The sequence below is a fragment of the Carassius carassius genome, chromosome 34 (assembly GCF_963082965.1).
Source record: "Carassius carassius chromosome 34, fCarCar2.1, whole genome shotgun sequence".
In the NCBI taxonomy this organism is placed as follows: Eukaryota; Metazoa; Chordata; class Actinopteri; order Cypriniformes; family Cyprinidae; genus Carassius; species Carassius carassius.
Window position 1 is genome coordinate 5,485,974 of NC_081788.1, and position 19,107 is coordinate 5,505,080.

Below are 19,107 nucleotides of genomic sequence, written 5' to 3' on the forward strand. Positions count from 1 at the left end.
CCTGTTTGTTGTTGTATTTGGATATATTTGTGTTTGTCTCTTCACAAGCGAGAGAGTGAGTGCAGGCGAGTACTGAGGGGAGACTGACAACACACAGCTTCGCGTTCAGACAGTTTCATTTCGCTCCCATCAAGTTAAAAACACAAATAAATGCACAGTCATTTGCACTCTGCATCAAAAACATATATATGAACGTGCTGTTGCACCTCTGATAACTTTAGGCTTGTTCTGTGGCAATATATAAGCCTTTTGACGGGGTGTCAGAGAGCTGTACTCACCAAGTGAATCAATCTCATTTGTGCACTCTCCTTTGAACGTTTCTCTCGGTTAACGTATGCTGTCTCGCAGTCTGAAGCGTCTCAACACATGCTGTTGTGTATGATTAAGTGAAGCGTCTTCTCATAGGATAAGAACACGCAGTCTCATGAATAATTAAATAGACACTGACGTGTCATTGATGTATTATAGTCCATTGCCATGTCACAAATTGTGACGTCATCATGATGTAGATTTTAAACCAAGTAGATGAAAATAGTATAATATGAATGAGCTTAAAATGAACCAGTTTTCTCCAACAGTTAGAACTATCAAATGCTGACATTGTCTTCTAAAAATCTCAGAAGAGTAGTCTGGGGTATAATGACCCTTTAAAAACACATGCAAATGATAAACATTCCTGACGATGCAGCAGTGGCCCGTGGCCACTTTCGAGCACTGTAACAAGTTTCTGGATTATCTGCTTCCTTTAAAAGTTTATAGTGAACTGTGAAACAGAACTAACTGAGAATAGTTGATTTTCTACTTGTATACTGGATTTTCTTAATTTGTGTGTGTTTGCAGTGATCTTGGGAGGATTGAAAGACCACATTAAAGAGATCCAGAGATGTCGGAGGCTCATCTTGATTGCCTGTGGGACCAGTTACCATGCTGGAGTTGCAGTATGTACATCATTAAACATACCCACATAGGCCCACCTCACACCTGGCATTAGTGTGGGTCTTCCAGTAAAGGGATCGCACACACTGAAGATGCATTTTTACGCTACATTTGGAGCTGGTTAAGCACGGCTAACAATATTTAAATGTTACATATTATTAGATTGGAAAATTTAGTTTTCAAAGTAATTAGTGGTTGGCCAATATATCACCAAGGCCAATATCAATATATTATTATTTATTTCTTAAGTATCAAAGTTTTTCCATTTACCTCATTTATTTCAGAAGCAGGACTTTTATTATGACGACACCCAGAACACCGATGCATCGGAGCTCCCATTCTCTGTTCTCATTAGATTTCTTTGTTTAATATTTTGGCTAATTAATAATTTGTTAAAGTTAAAATGCAGAGTTAAATTAAAAGTAAACAGTAAATGAAAACATATTAATAGTGTTTGCCTTTCTGTTACTAGTAATAGACAGGCAAAGTGGAAATGTCAAATAAATATTTAGTTCCACAAACCCCACAAAAACAAGTATTCTCTGTGCCTTGCAGTCAGTCTTGTGTTGAATCTTCACTCATGTCTCACATAAGACAATTTCTGAATAAGGAAACGCTATAGACTAGATATAGTAGTCGTTATCTATCATATGACAGACAGCATTTTGAAATCTGAGTACACTGGAGACTTGGAATCCAAGGTGTAAATACAATCCAGCTTAAGATTGTCCAGATATGAAACATGTGTTAATGTCAGGTGTGAAGGGGGCCACAGATGTGTACAAGTTTAAATTCAGCATTTAAGGGGTTATTTAAGCAAAAATCTAAATTTTCTTTAATCATTTGACATTGGAGGTTATTGTGTTGTGAAAACGTATAAGTTTCAGAACTGAAAACTTTTAAATAAAGTAAAAAAAAAAAAATAAAATACATAGACTACAGTAATAATATTTTTATAATTTTATTGTATGTTATTGCATGATGTCTGATTACAACACAGTAATTGGTTCATGCTGTTTCTGTGCCTTGCTTAGACTCGTCAAATACTGGAAGAACTCACTGAACTTCCTGTCATGGTGGAGCTGGCGAGTGATTTCCTGGATCGAAACACTCCTGTCTTCAGAGATGACGTGTGCTTTTTCATCAGCCAGTCAGGTTGGCTTGTGTGCCTGTGTGTGTGTGTTATAATAAGTTTTTGAGACAGGACAGTTGTCTGAACTCGTGTGTGTGTGTGTGTGTGTGTGTGTGTTCAGGAGAGACAGCAGACAGCCTGTTGGCTCTGCGCTACTGTAAGGAGAGAGGCGCGCTGACGGTGGGCATCACCAACACTGTGGGCAGCTCCATCTCCAGAGAAACTGACTGCGGCATTCACATCAATGCTGGTCCAGAGATTGGTGTGGCTAGCACTAAGGTGGGTTTGGTTTTTGGTTTGTTTCTTAATTTATCAAATTATTTTATTGCCATCAGCTTAGGCAAAAAAGGGGGCCGAAAACAGCAACCGTCTTTAAACATTTTTAACATAAAAACTGTCAAATTAACTTGTTCATTTAGTTAATTTATCTTGTTCATTGGCATACTATGCAATTGATCTGATTACCGTTTTAACCAATTTAAATTCTAGTTATAAATAATGATGGTTCTAGTTTTGGTCTGATATTGATACTAATGCTCAAGCAGCCCACAGTTGCTATGGTTACTACTGAAGCCGAATGGCTAGTCTGTTCTAAAATAATTACAGTCTCTGACTTGCTTTTAATCTCCTTTTTTGGTTACAGAGTTAAAACTGTTAACATATGTACAATTTAAGACACTTGAGTTTGGGCAGTTCAAGCCTTAATTAGGTGTCAGACCCCCTTGTAATTTGCACCATTCTTCAACTCATTTCCGCCAATTTGTTAGCATCCAACGCTCAGTACAATGGATTCTTTTCACCATTTACTGTCTATTACCCAGTGAACGACCCACTTGGTAGCCCTTATTATGTGCTTTGAATTGGCCCACAGCCCACATCGATCCCAGAGCCAGGGGCCCTTTTCAAGGGATATCCATCATTAGTTTACCCAATTAAAAACATGTCTAGTATGCTAAAGTAGTACTAGAGCAACCAGACATGGGAGCTTGGTTTTCCATTATACTACCAAGTGAATAATGTTCCAATTTATTTTATTATTATTATTATTATTTTTTTTTTTTTTTCATTTCATTAGTTTGGTTCAAATTAAAATACTTTACATATTAAAACAGTTTTGTGACATATCCTCTGAATGCTGTACACTCTAATAACAAAGGAACAGATACCTAAATAAGGCCAAATGTGCAGATGAAACTTTTTTTTGTAGAAGCATTTTTTGAACTAGCAGCAACTACATCACATTATGTACAAAAGACACAGGCGCAAGAGAAATGCAAAAAACATGATGACATTAATTTTTATTTAAATATCATGGGCAATATATTGTGCCACCAAAAATGATTGAGGTCATGTACTGTACATATATTGTGCAATATGTCGATATATTGATTATTGCGACAGGCCTGATTGAGACATGTCCCATACCATCTTGAACCACTGTTCTAGACGGCTGTATTGGGATTGGGGTCCCACAGGACCCAACCCAAATTTTGCAGTACATGCAGTTTTACCCTTACTGTGTGTGGGAGTGGGTGGTCAAAAAAATGTAGCACAGGTCCTGCCATCCCGTGATTTGGCACATAACAAGAATGATGGAGTTGCATAAACACTAGGCTTGCTACGGTAGTCGTGTTACACAGTGTCTGGTCTACAATTCTAAACTGAAAGCTTCTGCTCTGCTCAACGCAGTCAGTGTTGCTGGGTCTGCGTGATAAAACTAGCCCAATGGCCACTCAAAAACAGCCCAAAGCCCAGCAATGACCATATTCCAAATATCAAAATAAACAAAATATGTAATTTCAATACCTAAAACATATATTTCACAGCCACTGTTATGCACATTGGTCATAAACACAACTGAGGCTTCCTACCAGTGGCCCTCCTTCACCAAACTTAGCAGTTTTTAGCTCAGTTTTTATATTTCAATACAAGCATTTCAGTCAAATGTAACTTATGCAGTATTTCAAACCTTTAACCCATGGGGTAAATCAAGCCACGGTAACTGTTTAAATGTAGCCCCATTCCATGTAAAAAAGGCGGACTTGGTAACCCTGCATCCAACATGAGCTGTTGGAGTCAGATTGTGTGTTGATGACTGACAAGATCATGCTGGAGTGGAACACACACATTGCGTGAGTGGAAGAAATTCAGTGGGAGTGGGATTAGGAAAACAGTCCCATGCAGGGCTCTACACTGTTCCATGGCAAGCCATATGCCAGATTCAAACCTGTGTCTCCCACATGAGCACCACAGCTCAGAAGGTCTGGAGCATGGGTTTCAACAACTGTTCCACAGATTTGACCACCACATACAAGTTTAATGAAGTCATAACAAAAATGTGAAACGAAAAAACTGTGAGTTTAAGGAGCAGCTGGATTTGGCTGGATGAGAAATGTTAATGCTGAGAGAAGAAAAATGATCACAAAGTAGATTGCACTTTTCATACTCTTGCTGGTCCAGCCTTTCTCTAAGCCCTACTTTTTTACTGTCTTAAGTGGAGAAATGGCATTTCTCATTGTTAACATGTCATGCAAAAAAGACATGAGAGCTCCAGATGATTTTTGACAGGGCTTCATGGATAGAAACATGGATGCCTGCAGACTGACTGATGTGATATAATTGCCTATATAAATATCAGATTGCAGTGAGGTGCCGGGACATCTGCCAAAATCCTGCACTGGTATTTTAGTCCCACACTAATTTTAGCAATTGGGCAGGCCATTTTCAATTGGTTTAAACGATAATTTACAGACTCCCTTGGATGTCTTTCAGGTTTCAGATGAGGTGCAGGACCCTCATTAGATCGGTGGTTTATTTGTTTCTGCATTCAAGAACAATTATGATGCAGTTGTGATTGAATGAACTCCCTAAGGTCCTTAATGACCACGTTACATGATTGTAAATGAAACCCCTCTACCATAGTTAATACTGCAAAGGTTAGGGCCATAAAATATTGTATAGTGTGGTTTCAGCAGCCAGCTCCCGCTATTTGCCCATTTTCGATTATTCGGGAGTGACGCGTGGTGATGCTCTTCCACGATGGCGATGGCCTGCTCCGTCTACTTAGAGCTTCAAAAACGCTCTTCAAAAATCTATGGGTGACGTCACGGACACTACTTCCATGTTTTTATACAGTCTTATGTTCTGGCTCCATTCTGGCATGATTGCCCACTTTTGAAGATCCATACAATTCTATCCTCCATTTCTCCATCCTTAAAACCTCTTCTCCTAAATAGGTTTAGGTGAATGCTGGAGCGGTTCCCAGCATCTCAGGCCAAGGCAGTGAAAACCCTGGATAGAAGATCAGTCCAAGCTGTTTCCAATGTGTCACATATAAGGATGTAATGATGCACCCCGAGCAAATTGAAAATTGAAAACATTGTTATATATTTTTCAAGTAGGTTGAGATGTTAAACGAATTGTGATACAAAAGTAATCCATGAGCCTTCACCTTTGTGTCCTTAAGTAAGGCACCCAGGTTTTTCCTGTTTTATGATGCCATCGATTACACTGGCCCTGTTTGTGTGGCGATGAATTAAGATTCTGTTGCGTCACTCTATTAACTTGTATTTCAAATTTCATGAACATGAATTTAGCTCTGTAAAATGGTGGTCTCTCTGCTGTGGTGCATTGTGAGTCTCAGATGAATATCCTGAAAGTGACATTCAGCCAAGTATGGTGACCCATACTCAGAATTTGTGCTCTGCATTTAACCCATCCGAAGTGCACACACAGAGCAGTGAACACACACACACTGTGAACACACACCCTGAGCAGTGGTTAGCCATTTATGTTGCAGCGCCCGGGGAGCAGTTGGGGGTTCAATGCCTTGCTCAACGGCACCTAAGTCGTGTTATTGCCGGCCCGGGCTTTGAACCCACAACCCTAGGGTTAGGATTCAAACTCCCTAAGAAAATCATCCATACATTCTTCTTTTATCCTCGCACTTTTTAGTTCCCAACTCTTGTTTTTCCAGATCAGGCAACAAGTGTCCGCACAGTACTTTTTTTTTTTTTGGGTGTTTTTACAATGAATAAACAGGTACAATCATGCACCCTAAATTCAGGGTTATCCTGTCTTCCTTGCTGTATAAATTCCCTTAAACCACATTTTTTAAATATCAGGACTTTTGAGAATCGCTGGATTACTCCACAGATGCACACTGTTGGTCTTTATCCACCCATGTCTGCACAGCACCAGAGCAGTATCTCTGGGGAACCTACACCCACAACTACTTGGAGTGTTTTTCGCTCCTGGGTTTCCAGATTGCAGCTGTAGTAATTTGGATTGCAACTGCAAAACTGGGAACTCTCTGCTGACTGAGAAATGAGAGCAGCATGCAGACGCCAGTGATTTTTTTTTTTTTTTTTTTTCAGACTCGTTCGACCACATTTGTAAAACATCCTATATTTAAGGCATGAACATTGGTGCGAGGCTTGGTTACATTAGAATGATAAATTAATTAGCTGGTTTTTAGCTGGATTTGTGGTGGCAATCACATTTTAGGATTGTGGCCAGGCCACTAGATGGTAAGGTCAAACATTCAAACCAAATCCAAATATCTGCCAGTCTAGTCTCAGATGTCACACCCATCGACCATTGGCTGAACGTCCGATGCATATGGCACACAAATCTGGAAACACTTCAGGAGTTCTGAAGTTGTCATCTGACGACGATTACTTCATCTACAGAATTCCCGGGAGACGTGTGTGTCATTTAACGTTCCACCTGGAAACAGATGTCATGATGACAAACCCCCTCATGGAAGAAGAAAGCTATCATGTCTACAACTGTGACCAATATGTGTTTATCAAGATCAACTAAATGCTGGATTTTCAAAAGCATGTGACATATGTAAAGTTCCCGGCACAGACTCTTTAAAATAAGTCCGAGTTTTACACACAGGTCTGTTCCTTCCATTGTGCCAAAGTACACCAGTTGCAAAACAGCTTGCAGTCAGTTCGCTTATGCCCAGCCCATCTTGTGAGCTGCTGTATTTGATGTAGATATGACGCATTGCTTGGTTTGCCTGATTCTGCTGTGATTGCAGTCCTCCCTCTCCCATGAGGCCATTGAATATTCCTGGTGTGGCAAGCTTTGATTCCTTCATGATTCCACACTTAAATATTTCAGTGCTCCCCTAGGGGTTCTTAATTCATCACTGTTTTGACACCTCTGTAGTGGATTTTTTGTCTTTTTTTATTTTCACAAATCATTTGTGGCTCAGCTTGACCCTCGCTGGATCTATCTCCTGTTCAGCTCCTACTGAAATGAAAAAAAAAGGGGGAACAGATATGCAACTGCCAACAGCCTAAAAAGTTCATTTGAATTCCCCCATAGCCGTCACAGGTAACACATTTGCACAGTGCCCGCCTATTTTCTACGTTGGCCGGCCACAGACAACAGACACAAATGGCATGATAGGGTCACTTTAAAATAAAAGCCAGCACTGGAGACTACTTGAAAGAGTAAACAAACTTTTACTCCATGAATCTGTTTTAAATGATGCTATCAGCCTTTGCAGTCATCCAGGAATTCTGGACTGTTGGGTATTAAAACACTGCGAAGCAGAGGTCTGAAACTTGACTTGAGTCCAGTGGAACCAAACAGATTCACTGGTTTAGAGTTGAGTTTGCATCTATTTATTTATTATTTTTTGTATAACTTCAGGTTTGCCCCAGGTTTGGGTTTCTGTTAAATTTTGAGAAGCTTTTTGCCTTTTAAAACCATGCAGAGGGTTTGGATTACTGTGCATTGGAACTCTGGTAAATTGGTTAAAATGTTAGCTTTTTAATGAAATCTAATGGATCACCAAAATCATAATCTGTCAATCCCAGTCACCATCACACCTTTGACCAAACCACTTAACCTCAGACTGGTACAGGAACTCTATTCCTGCAGGTAGTGAACCGTCACAGATGAAAAGCATCCATGGATCAGTCCTCATGTGGTAGTGATTTGTGAAGGTGGGTGTCTGGTCCGGGGCTCCTCTACCTCTACTCTTCTTGCATAAATGCAAAGAACTGCAAGTGAGCCAGAGCGTGTTGTCAGACGTCCTAAATGCTTCCTAAATGTGCTTCATATTAAAGCCACTCTCAGTCAAATATGGTCTGAAAGATAATGGCATAGCACCAGATTACATTTAGACATGTTATATCACAACGTATGTGTTGTGGAATGCCGTTAAAGTGATTTACAAGCCACAGAGGCTTTGGCATCAAAGGCACTTGCGAGAGATGGACATGGAGAGAAAAATAGGAAGCACCTTTTTTTTTTATATATGCTCGTTTCCCTGGTCTTATTTGGCAAATCATTCAACCAAAACATTTTTTGGTTTTCTTTTTTTCTTTATATTTTTTATAACACCTGACTGAAATACAGTACAGTGTTTTTGGCAACCCAAGTTCTCCTGCTTTGTCATTTGACCTGCTGTAGAATGTGGATCATAAATGTGCTTTTTTTTACTAATAGGAGGAGACTCTGCAGATCTTTTGAAATATTAAAGCAAGTGTCATATATTGACTAACTTTTTGAAGACATTTTTGCAATGACTTCAATTGATGTGGCAGTGATTTTTAGTGTATGCTCGAAGTATCTGATTCAAGCAGAGTCCTAGCAGAGTAACCACAAGTGTTGCAAATTGCATTTTGAGCTCGTGTGAACTATTTTGTGCTGTGTTTTTGTTTATTGCAGGCATACACAAGTCAATTTGTGGCTCTCATCATGTTTGCCCTGCTGATGTGCGATGACAGAATCTCAGTGCAGCCACGCAGACGAGAAATCATACAAGGCCTCAAAGTGTTGCCAGGTAAACACAAATACAGCTTTCTGTGTGTGAACGTTTTATAATTGATCCCAGTTATCAATCACAATAGTAAATTCAATAAATAAATTCAAAACTTCTGTTTTTGTGCACATGTGCTTTTTGTATACGTTTATGATGGTGAGACGCTGACATCATAGAGCTCCATGTGCGTGTAAGTGCGTGCGCTCAGGGGTTGGTGTGCAGGGAGGAGCAGATGGCTTTGGCCAGCTCTCTCCGTCGCTTTTGGAAGTCTTTATTGGACCACAAGTATCTGCTGGGGCGCCCCCCTTCCCCCATCGTTTGCTTCTTGCTTTCACTCTCTGTGGAGTTTTCATTCGGCTTCCAAACCAATGAGGTCAGGAATGTATTGGCAGCCAGTTAATGAAGTTCCCCCTGCACTCCAGCTCACTATTCATGTGAAGAACTGCTGATTCTGTTATTAATGCTTGCATGTTTTCTATACTGTATTTGCAGACTTTGGTTTGAAACCAATGAATGTATACAAGTAGATTAAATGTGTCATCATTGTGTAATTCGCAGTCTTGCCACAAGGGGTGCTGCAGCAGGCCTCTTGTTTCTTTAAAGTTCAGCTACTGTCATGATGAAGCAGTAGGAAGATCTAGAATTTTTAATATAAAATTCTAGATCCTCCTACTGCTTCATCATACATTCAAAATGAATCCATAACGGTTTACTGGCATATTAAAAGTGAGAATGTCAATATAATTTAACCCCTATTCAGCATTGCTGTTTTTTAGTCACTTATTTTTATAGTATGAAACCAAGTTGTCTTAAAACACAATTAAGCCTGGAGCAACTCTATTAGAAAGCAAGATTAGATAGTGTTGTTACACAAACATAAACTTAGCCTATACATATGCTGACGTGAGTAGCAAATATGGTGAAGTCCACAGAGCTCTCTCAAAAGCACTAGAGAAGAAATAGTTTTATTACATTAGAAAGTCTTTCAAAGTCACTAAAAGTTCCTAGAGACACAGCTGGTAGCCTCATTCCTTAGGTTAAAATGTGTTTAAGTTGAGAAAGCCTTTGAGGGTGTTGAAGAAAAAGCACATTATCATGAAATGTTGCACAATGACCCGGTGAAAGGAGGAAAAATACGGAGTATGAGAAAACACTAGACAAGTATGGCCTTCATGATGGGGCATCTTGACGAATGCCACTCTTGACCAAGAAGAACATAAAACGCTGACTTGAATATGCTAAAATTAATTTAGGTAGACTTGTGGAGTTCTGGAAAAATGTTTTATGGAGTGACAAAACTTGAACTTTTTGGACCCACTGGCTTTGCTGTATGTCTGGTATAAAAGGGAAAGCTTATAAGCAGAAGAACACCATCTCATGAGCAAACATTGAAGTGGAGCAGTCCTGTTTTGGGGTGGTTTGCTGTTGATGGAGCGGAAATCTTGACTGTATGAAAAACATCATGGATTAATTAAAGTATCGGCCATTTTGGCAAAGATTGTGATGCTCCAGTGCATAAACTGAAGCTTGATGATCTCTGGACTTTCCAGCAGGACAGCTGTCCCAAAGAATTCATCCAAATCTACTTATGCTTGTTTCAGGGGTCAGTCTTCAGATTTAAACCTCATTGAAAATATTTGGTTGAATTTGACGAAAGCAGTGACAATGTGAAAACCAGAAATTATCAGTGATCTAGAAGCTTTTTTTATGCGAGGAATGGGCCAAGATTGCAGTAGAGAGGTGACAAGTTTCTAAGCACTTACCAGCAGCGTTTATTGGAGCTTATGAAGAATAAAAGATTCTGCACCAAATTTGACTTTTGAGGGTTGAATAAGTTTGTACACGAACAAATTCCACAATGTGGACCTTTCGCCGTGTCTTCCTCTAGATCTCATCAAGGAGGTGTTGAGCCTGGACGTGGAGATTCAGAAGTTGGCAGCTGAGCTGTATCAGCAGAAGAGTGTTCTCATCATGGGCCGAGGCTACCACTACGCCACCTGCCTGGAGGGAGCCTTGGTTAGACCACATTCCCTCTTCCCTTTTCCTTCATAAAATAGTTAGTGGTAACCAAAACAGTTTACCAACATTCCTCAAAAGATCTATTTTGTTGAGCAAAATAAAGTAAGTCTTACATGTCTGGGACTATATGATGGTGAAGACATTTTACATTTTTGGATGAACTTTCCTTTTTAATTGAGTCTCCCAGGCAGACCTCTAGTTCTGATTTGAGGTTCATTTACACTGATTGAAACGGCTGTTTCACATTTAAGACCTGTACATCCAAGTCCTAAAGGACAGTAAAAACAAGGAAGAAAATAAGAAACTTAACTGATGGACCAGAGGTTTGGCCTCATTTAGTCTAACCACAGATAAACAGAAGAAGCAGTTTGACTCTGTTAGCTAAGAAAAAAACCCTGCATTCACTGGTCATCGAGGCATTAGCCAGCTCTGACCACAAAATGTGCATATGTACCTGTGTACTTGATGTTCTTCAGATATGTTTTTCTTCCTCTAATTGTGGTTCTGCAACAGCCCTTTTTCTTTTGGCATTGCTTTTTGTTTTGTATTTTGTTTAATAGTTCCCATCTAGTCAGTCTTGCCAGGTAGCATGTTAAAGCTTATGTTTGGGTGTCATTTAGAAAATCAAGGAGATCACGTACATGCATTCAGAGGGGATTTTGGCTGGAGAGCTGAAGCATGGGCCGCTGGCTCTAGTGGACAAACTGATGCCTGTCATAATGATCATCATGAGAGACCACACATACAACAAATGCCAGAACGCACTGCAGCAGGTCGTGGCTAGACAGGTAAGAGCCATTTAAATGTCCACATTTACCATAACTAGATCATTGCCTTATCAAGCGCAAGGTTGGGGGTTCGATTCCCCGGGAACTAGAGCTGAAACAACGAATCGATTTAATCGATTAAAATCGATTATTAAAATAGTTGTCAACTAATTTAGTCATCGATTCGTTGCTAAATAATTTATTTGCCGTAAGCGGCTTATTTCGTGCATATTTCAGATCTGCGGTGACCAAAGTGTGGCAGTAATGAGCCACCGGAGGATTTACTCAGCCAGTACAACAGGAGAAGTAGCGAATAGCCAATAGCTGGCCTCGTTTTATGTCACGTGCTTCCCGAACGGCGTCTCTGCAGCATTCAGCAGGAGTACTTTATTTTGAGCCTTCAAAAAAGAAGATTAACCTGTAAACTCTGCACTACTGAACTGTTTAAGGGACCGTTCACATATCGCGTCTTTTGCGCGCTCATGTTCGTTATTTCCAGTGTAGGAAGCTCATAATGGAAGCGACGCGGTCGCGACGCACCCGTTTTTCCAGGCGCGTGCACACCGCATCGAGTTAAAAACATTTCAACTTTTCAGAATGCAGCAAGCGCACCGCGGGTCATGTGACAAGAACTAAATAATCAGCTTCATCCTTTCCCGTAACAACGTTAAAAGCTCAGCCAAGATGAAGGAACAGCTGATCATAGCTGTATATGGATTCCCATTTTGAAATAAATTTAGTAGCAGAGCTACTGCAAGCGATTTTTAGAGCTGCAAATCCATTTATCCTTTGCTGAAATTTCCGCGTCTTCTAGGAGAGAGCACGTCATGGTTGCTTAGCAAAGGCAGACGCCTCAGGGGCGCTTCTGCACGAGCGCTTTGGAAAGAAGGAGAAAGCGGTGCGCACAGTCTATGGGTGCGCCTAGCGTTTTAGGCGCGATATGTGAACGGCCCCTAAGCCTTTTATTTGTGCAGATTCTCCAGTACAATGTTGTTTGCAAATGTTTAGTTGTAAAAGCTGATAACATTGCTTTTTAACAGTTAACATTTAAAGCTTTACAAACATGTTCTGTGATCAGTTTGTCGTTTACCAGTTCATAATTCAGTCGTGCAGCCTAATTATGACTGAACGAGAGAGGTAAATGTTTAAAGATATTTGAAATGCACTTTTCTTTCTAAGTATTCACTGCTCTTTTTCACACAGCAGGTTTTTTGTGTGTCCGTTTTTTCTGGACAACCTTCTGATGGATTTTACTTTAAATTGTGAGTTCCATTCAGGTTTCATGCCATTGGCACTTTATTCGAAGGATTGTTTACAATTTCACAGCATAAGCTATAAAGCTGTTTCCCAGTAAATAATAAAATACAACGCACTGCAATCTTATTCTGTTTTATCCTTATTCTTCGTGAAAATATGTTCTGAAAGATTCCTTAATAAGCTTTGTTCGGGATGTTAAACTACTTTAGGAGCTCTAAGGACTGCCACGGTGAAAACATTATTTGAAATCTTGTGAAATTTGCTAGAGTATGGGTCAGTGTTTTGATTGCAGAAGAGTTTGACAACGGATCACTAACACATAATAAAACAACTCCAGGTATATTTGTGATGAGGATATGACAATGCAAAATTATTAAAATCTCTTAAAAATCTATGCTGAATGATAAAGACCCTTTATTAATAATTTACTTTGGGGGAAAAATGGAAAAAACTAAAATATAAGTACATAAACCGATTAATCGTAAAAATAATCGACAGATTAATCGATTATCAAAATAATCGTTAGTTGCAGCCCTACCGGGAACACATGATAGGTAAAAATTGATAGCCTGAATGTACTGCAAGTCGCTTCGGATAAAAGCGTCTGCTAAATGCATAAATTTAATTTTAATTTTAATTTTGTGCCACTGCATGCAAGATATAAAATAATTTCAAATTTAAAGGCAGGGTAGGTGATTTGGTTCAAAAATATTTCTTGTAATGCTGGCTGAATGTCCCTTCACATATCGAGACTAAGATCTTATGCTTTTAGAGTTAGCTTGCTATTGCTAGCCTCTGAAATCGCCTACCCTACCTTTATTGGTAAAATGATTATTATTCTGTAAATCAAGTTGCAGATCAATCACAATTTAGTATGCAAAAACACATAAGAATATATTGAATGTTGTACAGCCCTAGCTGTCTCTGCAGATTTTCCTCTGTTTAAGTGGATGTGGTTTTGTTGCTTTTGTAGGGCCGTCCGATCGTGATCTGTGATAAGGAGGACAATGAGACCATCGACAACTCCAGCCGCACCATCAAAGTGCCTCACTGTGTGGACTGTCTGCAGGGAATCCTCAGTGTCATCCCTCTACAGATGCTCTCCTTCCACCTCGCTGTGCTCCGCGGATACGACGTGAGTCTTTCATCACTTCCTCTCCTCCCAGATGTGTGTATTAAGACAGAAGTAAATACTTTTTATACAGCAAGGACACATGATAAAAATATCAAAATTGACCTTGAAGACTTAATTTGCCACAAAAAGTTTTTAAATGTCCTATTCATCAAGGATTCCTCTTTCCACAGAAATATTAAGCAGCAGAACTATTTTCAACACGGATAATGATTTAGAAATGTTTATTCAGCATCAAATCAGCATATTAGAATGATTTCTGAAGATCTTGTGACACTGAAGACTGGAGTAATGATGCTGAAAATACAGCTTTGCATAATAGCAAAATGGTTATGTTGTAACAATATTATGATATTTGATGATATTTAGATATATACAGTACAGACCAAAAGTTTGGAAACATTACTATTTTTAATGTTTTTGAAAGAAGTTTCTTCTGCTCATCAAGCCTGCATTTATTTGATCAAAAATACAGACAAAAAATCTAATATTGTGAAATATTATTACAATTTAAAATAATTGTTTTTAAATTTATTATACTTTAAATTATCATTTATTTCTGTGATGCAAAGCTGAATTTGTAGGATCATTATCACATGATCCTTTAGAAATCATTCTAATATGATGATTCATTATCAAAGTTGGAAACAGTTCTGCTGCTTAATATTTTTTCAGAACATGGGATACTTTTTTAGGATACTTTGATGAATAAAAAGTTTTTTTTTTTTTTATAAAATCAATACTTTTATTCAGCAAGGATGTGTTAAATTGATAAAAAGTGATAGTAAAGAAAATATATTATTAGAATTTGTATTTTATTTGGAATAAATGCAATTCTTTTTAACCTTTTATTCATCAAATATATGAGACAGCAGAACTGTTTCCAACACTCATAATAAATCAGAATATTATTTCTAAATGATCATGTGATAGACTGATGTTACATGTGACAATGAAGGCTGGAGGAATGATGCTGAAAATTCAGCTTTGCATCACAGGAATAAATTATTTTTTTAAAGTATATTCAAATAGAAAACTATTATTTTAAGTTGTAATAATATTTCACAATATTACTGTTTTTTCTGTATTTTTGATTAAATAAATGCAGGCTTGATGAGCAGAAGAAACTTCTTTCAAAAACATTAAAAATAGTAATGTTTCCAAACTTTTGGTCTGTACTGTATATATATATACAGTTTACATAAAGTACTGTTAATAAAGTACTGTTAATTTTACTGGCAAAATACTGTTTACATAAAGCAAGGTCAACCCTTTGCAGTAGACAACCGAAAACGCAATCTAAACCAGGTTGGCCCAGTTGGCTAAAGATTTTGACTTAAACAACAAATAGTTTTTAACTGAACAATTAAGTGATATAAAGAAAATGCTAAAGATTGCTTCATGTTCACTACATATTGCATCATATTACTCTTACCCCCGGCACATCAATAGTGTTTTTATCTAAGGGACATTTATAAAAACTACTTAAATGTGCAAATTGAACTACGGCCTAATCCTGGTTTAACCTAAGCCCTGTCTGTGAAACCAGGCCATAGTGTGAGTTAAGTTGGTTTGAGAAAGCAGCTTACTGAAATGCTTCCGTTTCTTCTTCTCCTCCTCCTCCTCCTGCTTCTTCCTCTTGTTCTTCTTCTTCTGAAAGAAAAAGTTTGGTGACCCCTGTCCTAGAGTTTTCAAGCTTCAACCACCAAACTCGGGTCAGACCTTCTGACTGTTCTGACTCGGGTCGTTATATCTTTTCTAACTGATCAGACTTATGTTCATTCAAAACTACGCAAATGTCCCATAGACTTTCATTGAGGGAGTCAACACTTTTGTACAGCTGTGTGTCTCCAGCAAAGCTACGTAATGACTATAAGGACAACCTGCTAAACATGCCAAAAACATGCTAGCAACATTTATCTAATATAGCTAAACTTTCTTACTTGAGGCTATTGTGTCTGCTTCAGATTTTCAGACTTCGATTTCTCAAGCCAGCTTAAAAGTGTGTTCACAAACTTTCCTTACCTAGTTTTTATTATTTCTTCTCTTCTTGCTCTACAGGTTGATTGCCCAAGAAACCTGGCCAAGTCTGTGACTGTTGAGTAAACGCTTCCTGTTTGATGCCACATACATGCATACAGACTATCGAAGACAAATGAAGAGAGGGTTTTATACATGCCAGGTTCATATAATGATCCTAAAGAACCTGAAGTGTACCTCTTTATACATATATCTCATCTCAAAGCATGATTCTGGAAGCTTCATATCATTGCTGACTGGATTGTGATTTTTATTTTTATTATTTTTGGTGGTGGCGTGGTATGGGGTGCGATTATAAGAGCTGCACTCTTAACTCAGTGGCACTTGGTGTGGTCTATAACACATTTTTCTTCTGACTTTTTATTGTTCATTTGCTCTATTCATAAAATTAGTTTGACCCAGAAAGACTTCTAGATGCTTCTCATCAAGTACACATAAGCATTTGCGAAGCAAAGATAAGTAACACAAAAAAACACACAATTCTAGTGAGATGTGGCACTAAAACAAAACTGTGAATCAGTGTTCCGTGGTAGTTTGCACAATATTTTGTTTATGCAGGTTGCTGCTATTTAAAGGGATGTTCTTGTTACTGATGAGAATATTTTTTCCAGAGGTGACCTCTCATCATCTGGAATTTCCTATCCATGGGGATTTCCCTAGTTAACCTTCTAATCTCGGAGCATACAGTGGCCTGTAGGAGCTTTGATACAATCTGTATTGGTAATCATTGAACCGATGCAGATGTCTTTAGAGTTTGGTCTAGACAATCCATTACTTTGGGACTTTAAAACATTACTTGAATGGTTTATGAAGTTGGTTGGCTAATACTTTACAATGTGACTCAGTACTTTTATTAGCATTTGTTAATCTTGGTTAATTTCTACATATATAATACATTTTGAACATTTCAAGATGATTGAACCAACATGAATAAACAATGGACAGTAATATATTTATAAATTCAAATTAACCTAGATTCATAAATGCATTAATATATGCAATAACTAATGATAAAAAATACTTTATGTAAAAGGTTACCCTAAAGAACATATTTTTTATTATCTTTAGAGGTTTCTTTCATTCTTGTTGCAAAGAAATTAATGAAAACCTGCTAGAAAAATCAAATATGAAGTGAATGTATGATCTGATCTATCTAACTGTTTTTTTTAGTGAAGTTTCTATGTGCTTTTGACAAACTGGGTCATAGAAATAGTCATGAATGGGTTGATGAAGAGCTACTGATATATTAAAAGCCATGTTGAAATGAAATTGAATGCTTACACGGTTTGATGAAGAGAATGGGATGTTTGAATATTTGCTTCCCACAGAAAGTCAGCACACATAGATGTTTTGAACCCATTGAACCTAAAGTAGTGATAGTAGTGAGTAGTTTACCTGTAGTTACTGTATAAGTATCATATTTATAATAATCAGTTACTGAGATTAATCTGAAGGTACACTTTTGTTGTGTACTTGAAATATATGCATGAACTTTTTGGCCTCCATTCTTCGATTCCTTTCTTATAGAAAATTCAGAGGCCTTGTTACAGAGGAGACCGTGAGTGTCTCTGGTTTACACGAGTACTGCCAAAGAATGCAGAAGAAAAACCTTAAACATGAAGTGTGCTGTTACGTAGCGCCCGCCCCATACTACGCCACCATCAGCTATAATTGTTTCCATGGGACCATTTTGTCTTTCTCTTATGTTTTGTTTTTATTGGGTATAGAAGGGTTATATATTATATACTACTTTATTTGCAATTAAAGTACTCATGTACTTCTTTTGATCCAAATATTGTGACTTTTTTTATTTTATTTCTTCATTCCATTTTGTTGTGCATAAAATCAACACAAATAAAGATTTATATCATCTGAATCTTTTGTTCAAAGCGCCAGATGGGCATGAACCAAAAATATCTACTATCATTGGCATGTAACCAAATGTTGAAGAAAGGCCATATAAGGCAATAGCTCTGAAGGTAGGCCTGTCGCGATAATTAAAAAATCGTCTTGTCGCGATTATTACGCAATTTATATGGCACAAGGGGGCGTCATACACAAAAAGAAACAAGAGCACCAGTTTGGTTTCCATGCACTGCAGAGCCTACAGTATATCATCTGAAGCCATTTCATATCTTAACATGAGGGACAGAATATTTACATTGTTAAATTTTAGTTTACAGAAACTCATCTTCCTTCTGCTGGAGCTGTCAGTTATTCTCCGCTCAACATTCAAACAGCGCGTCACATTTAGTATTGAAAGTCAGCAAGATAAAACTCTCTCTCCAAGATGATATATTCACATTATAATACTTGATGTGTAGACAAAGGTCTGGGGATTCACATAAAATGACATCTTGCTGGAGATCATTGCTTTCTGATTTATTTTCTCTTTGTTTGTACCGTGTTGAGTGCAGCGCGCTGTGACTTATGTTGCTTCAAGTGCACCATTCTGCACCTTTCAGAGCAATTTGTGCCCACTCTGAAGCATTTCACAATATCAAAGTTTTGCACACAGAAAGATTAGAAGCGTTTATTTTCTCATGATTTCTATCTTATTTTCATTGATGTATTTCGTAAGAATACAAACAGAATAAACATGCTTAAATGGTATAATGTGCACTAAAGATTTGTTTTGTTTCAAGATTTAGTTTTTGCTGCTAAATTATACAGTTAGCTAGTTTCATAGCTGATATATTTTTATTTTAAATGCAGTTTTTCTCTGTAATGAGGAAGTGAGTATTTAGTGGATTATGTTTAACAAAGAGTTTAAAAAAGTGACCCCAGCTGTATCCCACCTGTCGAAAAAAGTCAGTGACTTCTCTTATAAAACAGCAATTGTTTGGTGAAAGTTAGCTGATAGGCTGTCGATTCATTTAATGATAAGCTGTTTTCTCTAAAAAGCTGTTTATTCAGCCTAGTGAAGCTTCTCCTCTGTTGACATCCATTAAAAAAAAAAGGTTTGGCTTCTACTGGCTTTGGCCTCTTACTCGACAACTTCCCTACATCTCGTTTACGCGGATGTACGTCATTGATT

At 38.0% G+C, this 19,107-nt stretch overlaps 1 protein-coding gene across 1 annotated transcript in view; it reads left to right on the forward strand.

Annotated features, from left to right (window-relative positions):
- LOC132115367 (glutamine--fructose-6-phosphate aminotransferase [isomerizing] 1-like) overlaps nucleotides 1-17,946 on the forward strand; it is a 29,052-nt gene extending 11,106 nt beyond the window's left edge. Inside the window, exons 11-18 of the mRNA XM_059523814.1 lie at nucleotides 841-938; nucleotides 1,971-2,091; nucleotides 2,190-2,347; nucleotides 8,762-8,876; nucleotides 10,744-10,871; nucleotides 11,495-11,662; nucleotides 13,872-14,033; nucleotides 16,092-17,946. Coding sequence (XP_059379797.1) covers nucleotides 841-938; nucleotides 1,971-2,091; nucleotides 2,190-2,347; nucleotides 8,762-8,876; nucleotides 10,744-10,871; nucleotides 11,495-11,662; nucleotides 13,872-14,033; nucleotides 16,092-16,136 — 995 coding nt within the window. The 3' untranslated portion in view covers nucleotides 16,137-17,946. The remainder of the gene's footprint in view (nucleotides 1-840; nucleotides 939-1,970; nucleotides 2,092-2,189; nucleotides 2,348-8,761; nucleotides 8,877-10,743; nucleotides 10,872-11,494; nucleotides 11,663-13,871; nucleotides 14,034-16,091) is intronic.
- Nucleotides 17,947-19,107: the final 1,161 nt, after the last annotated feature.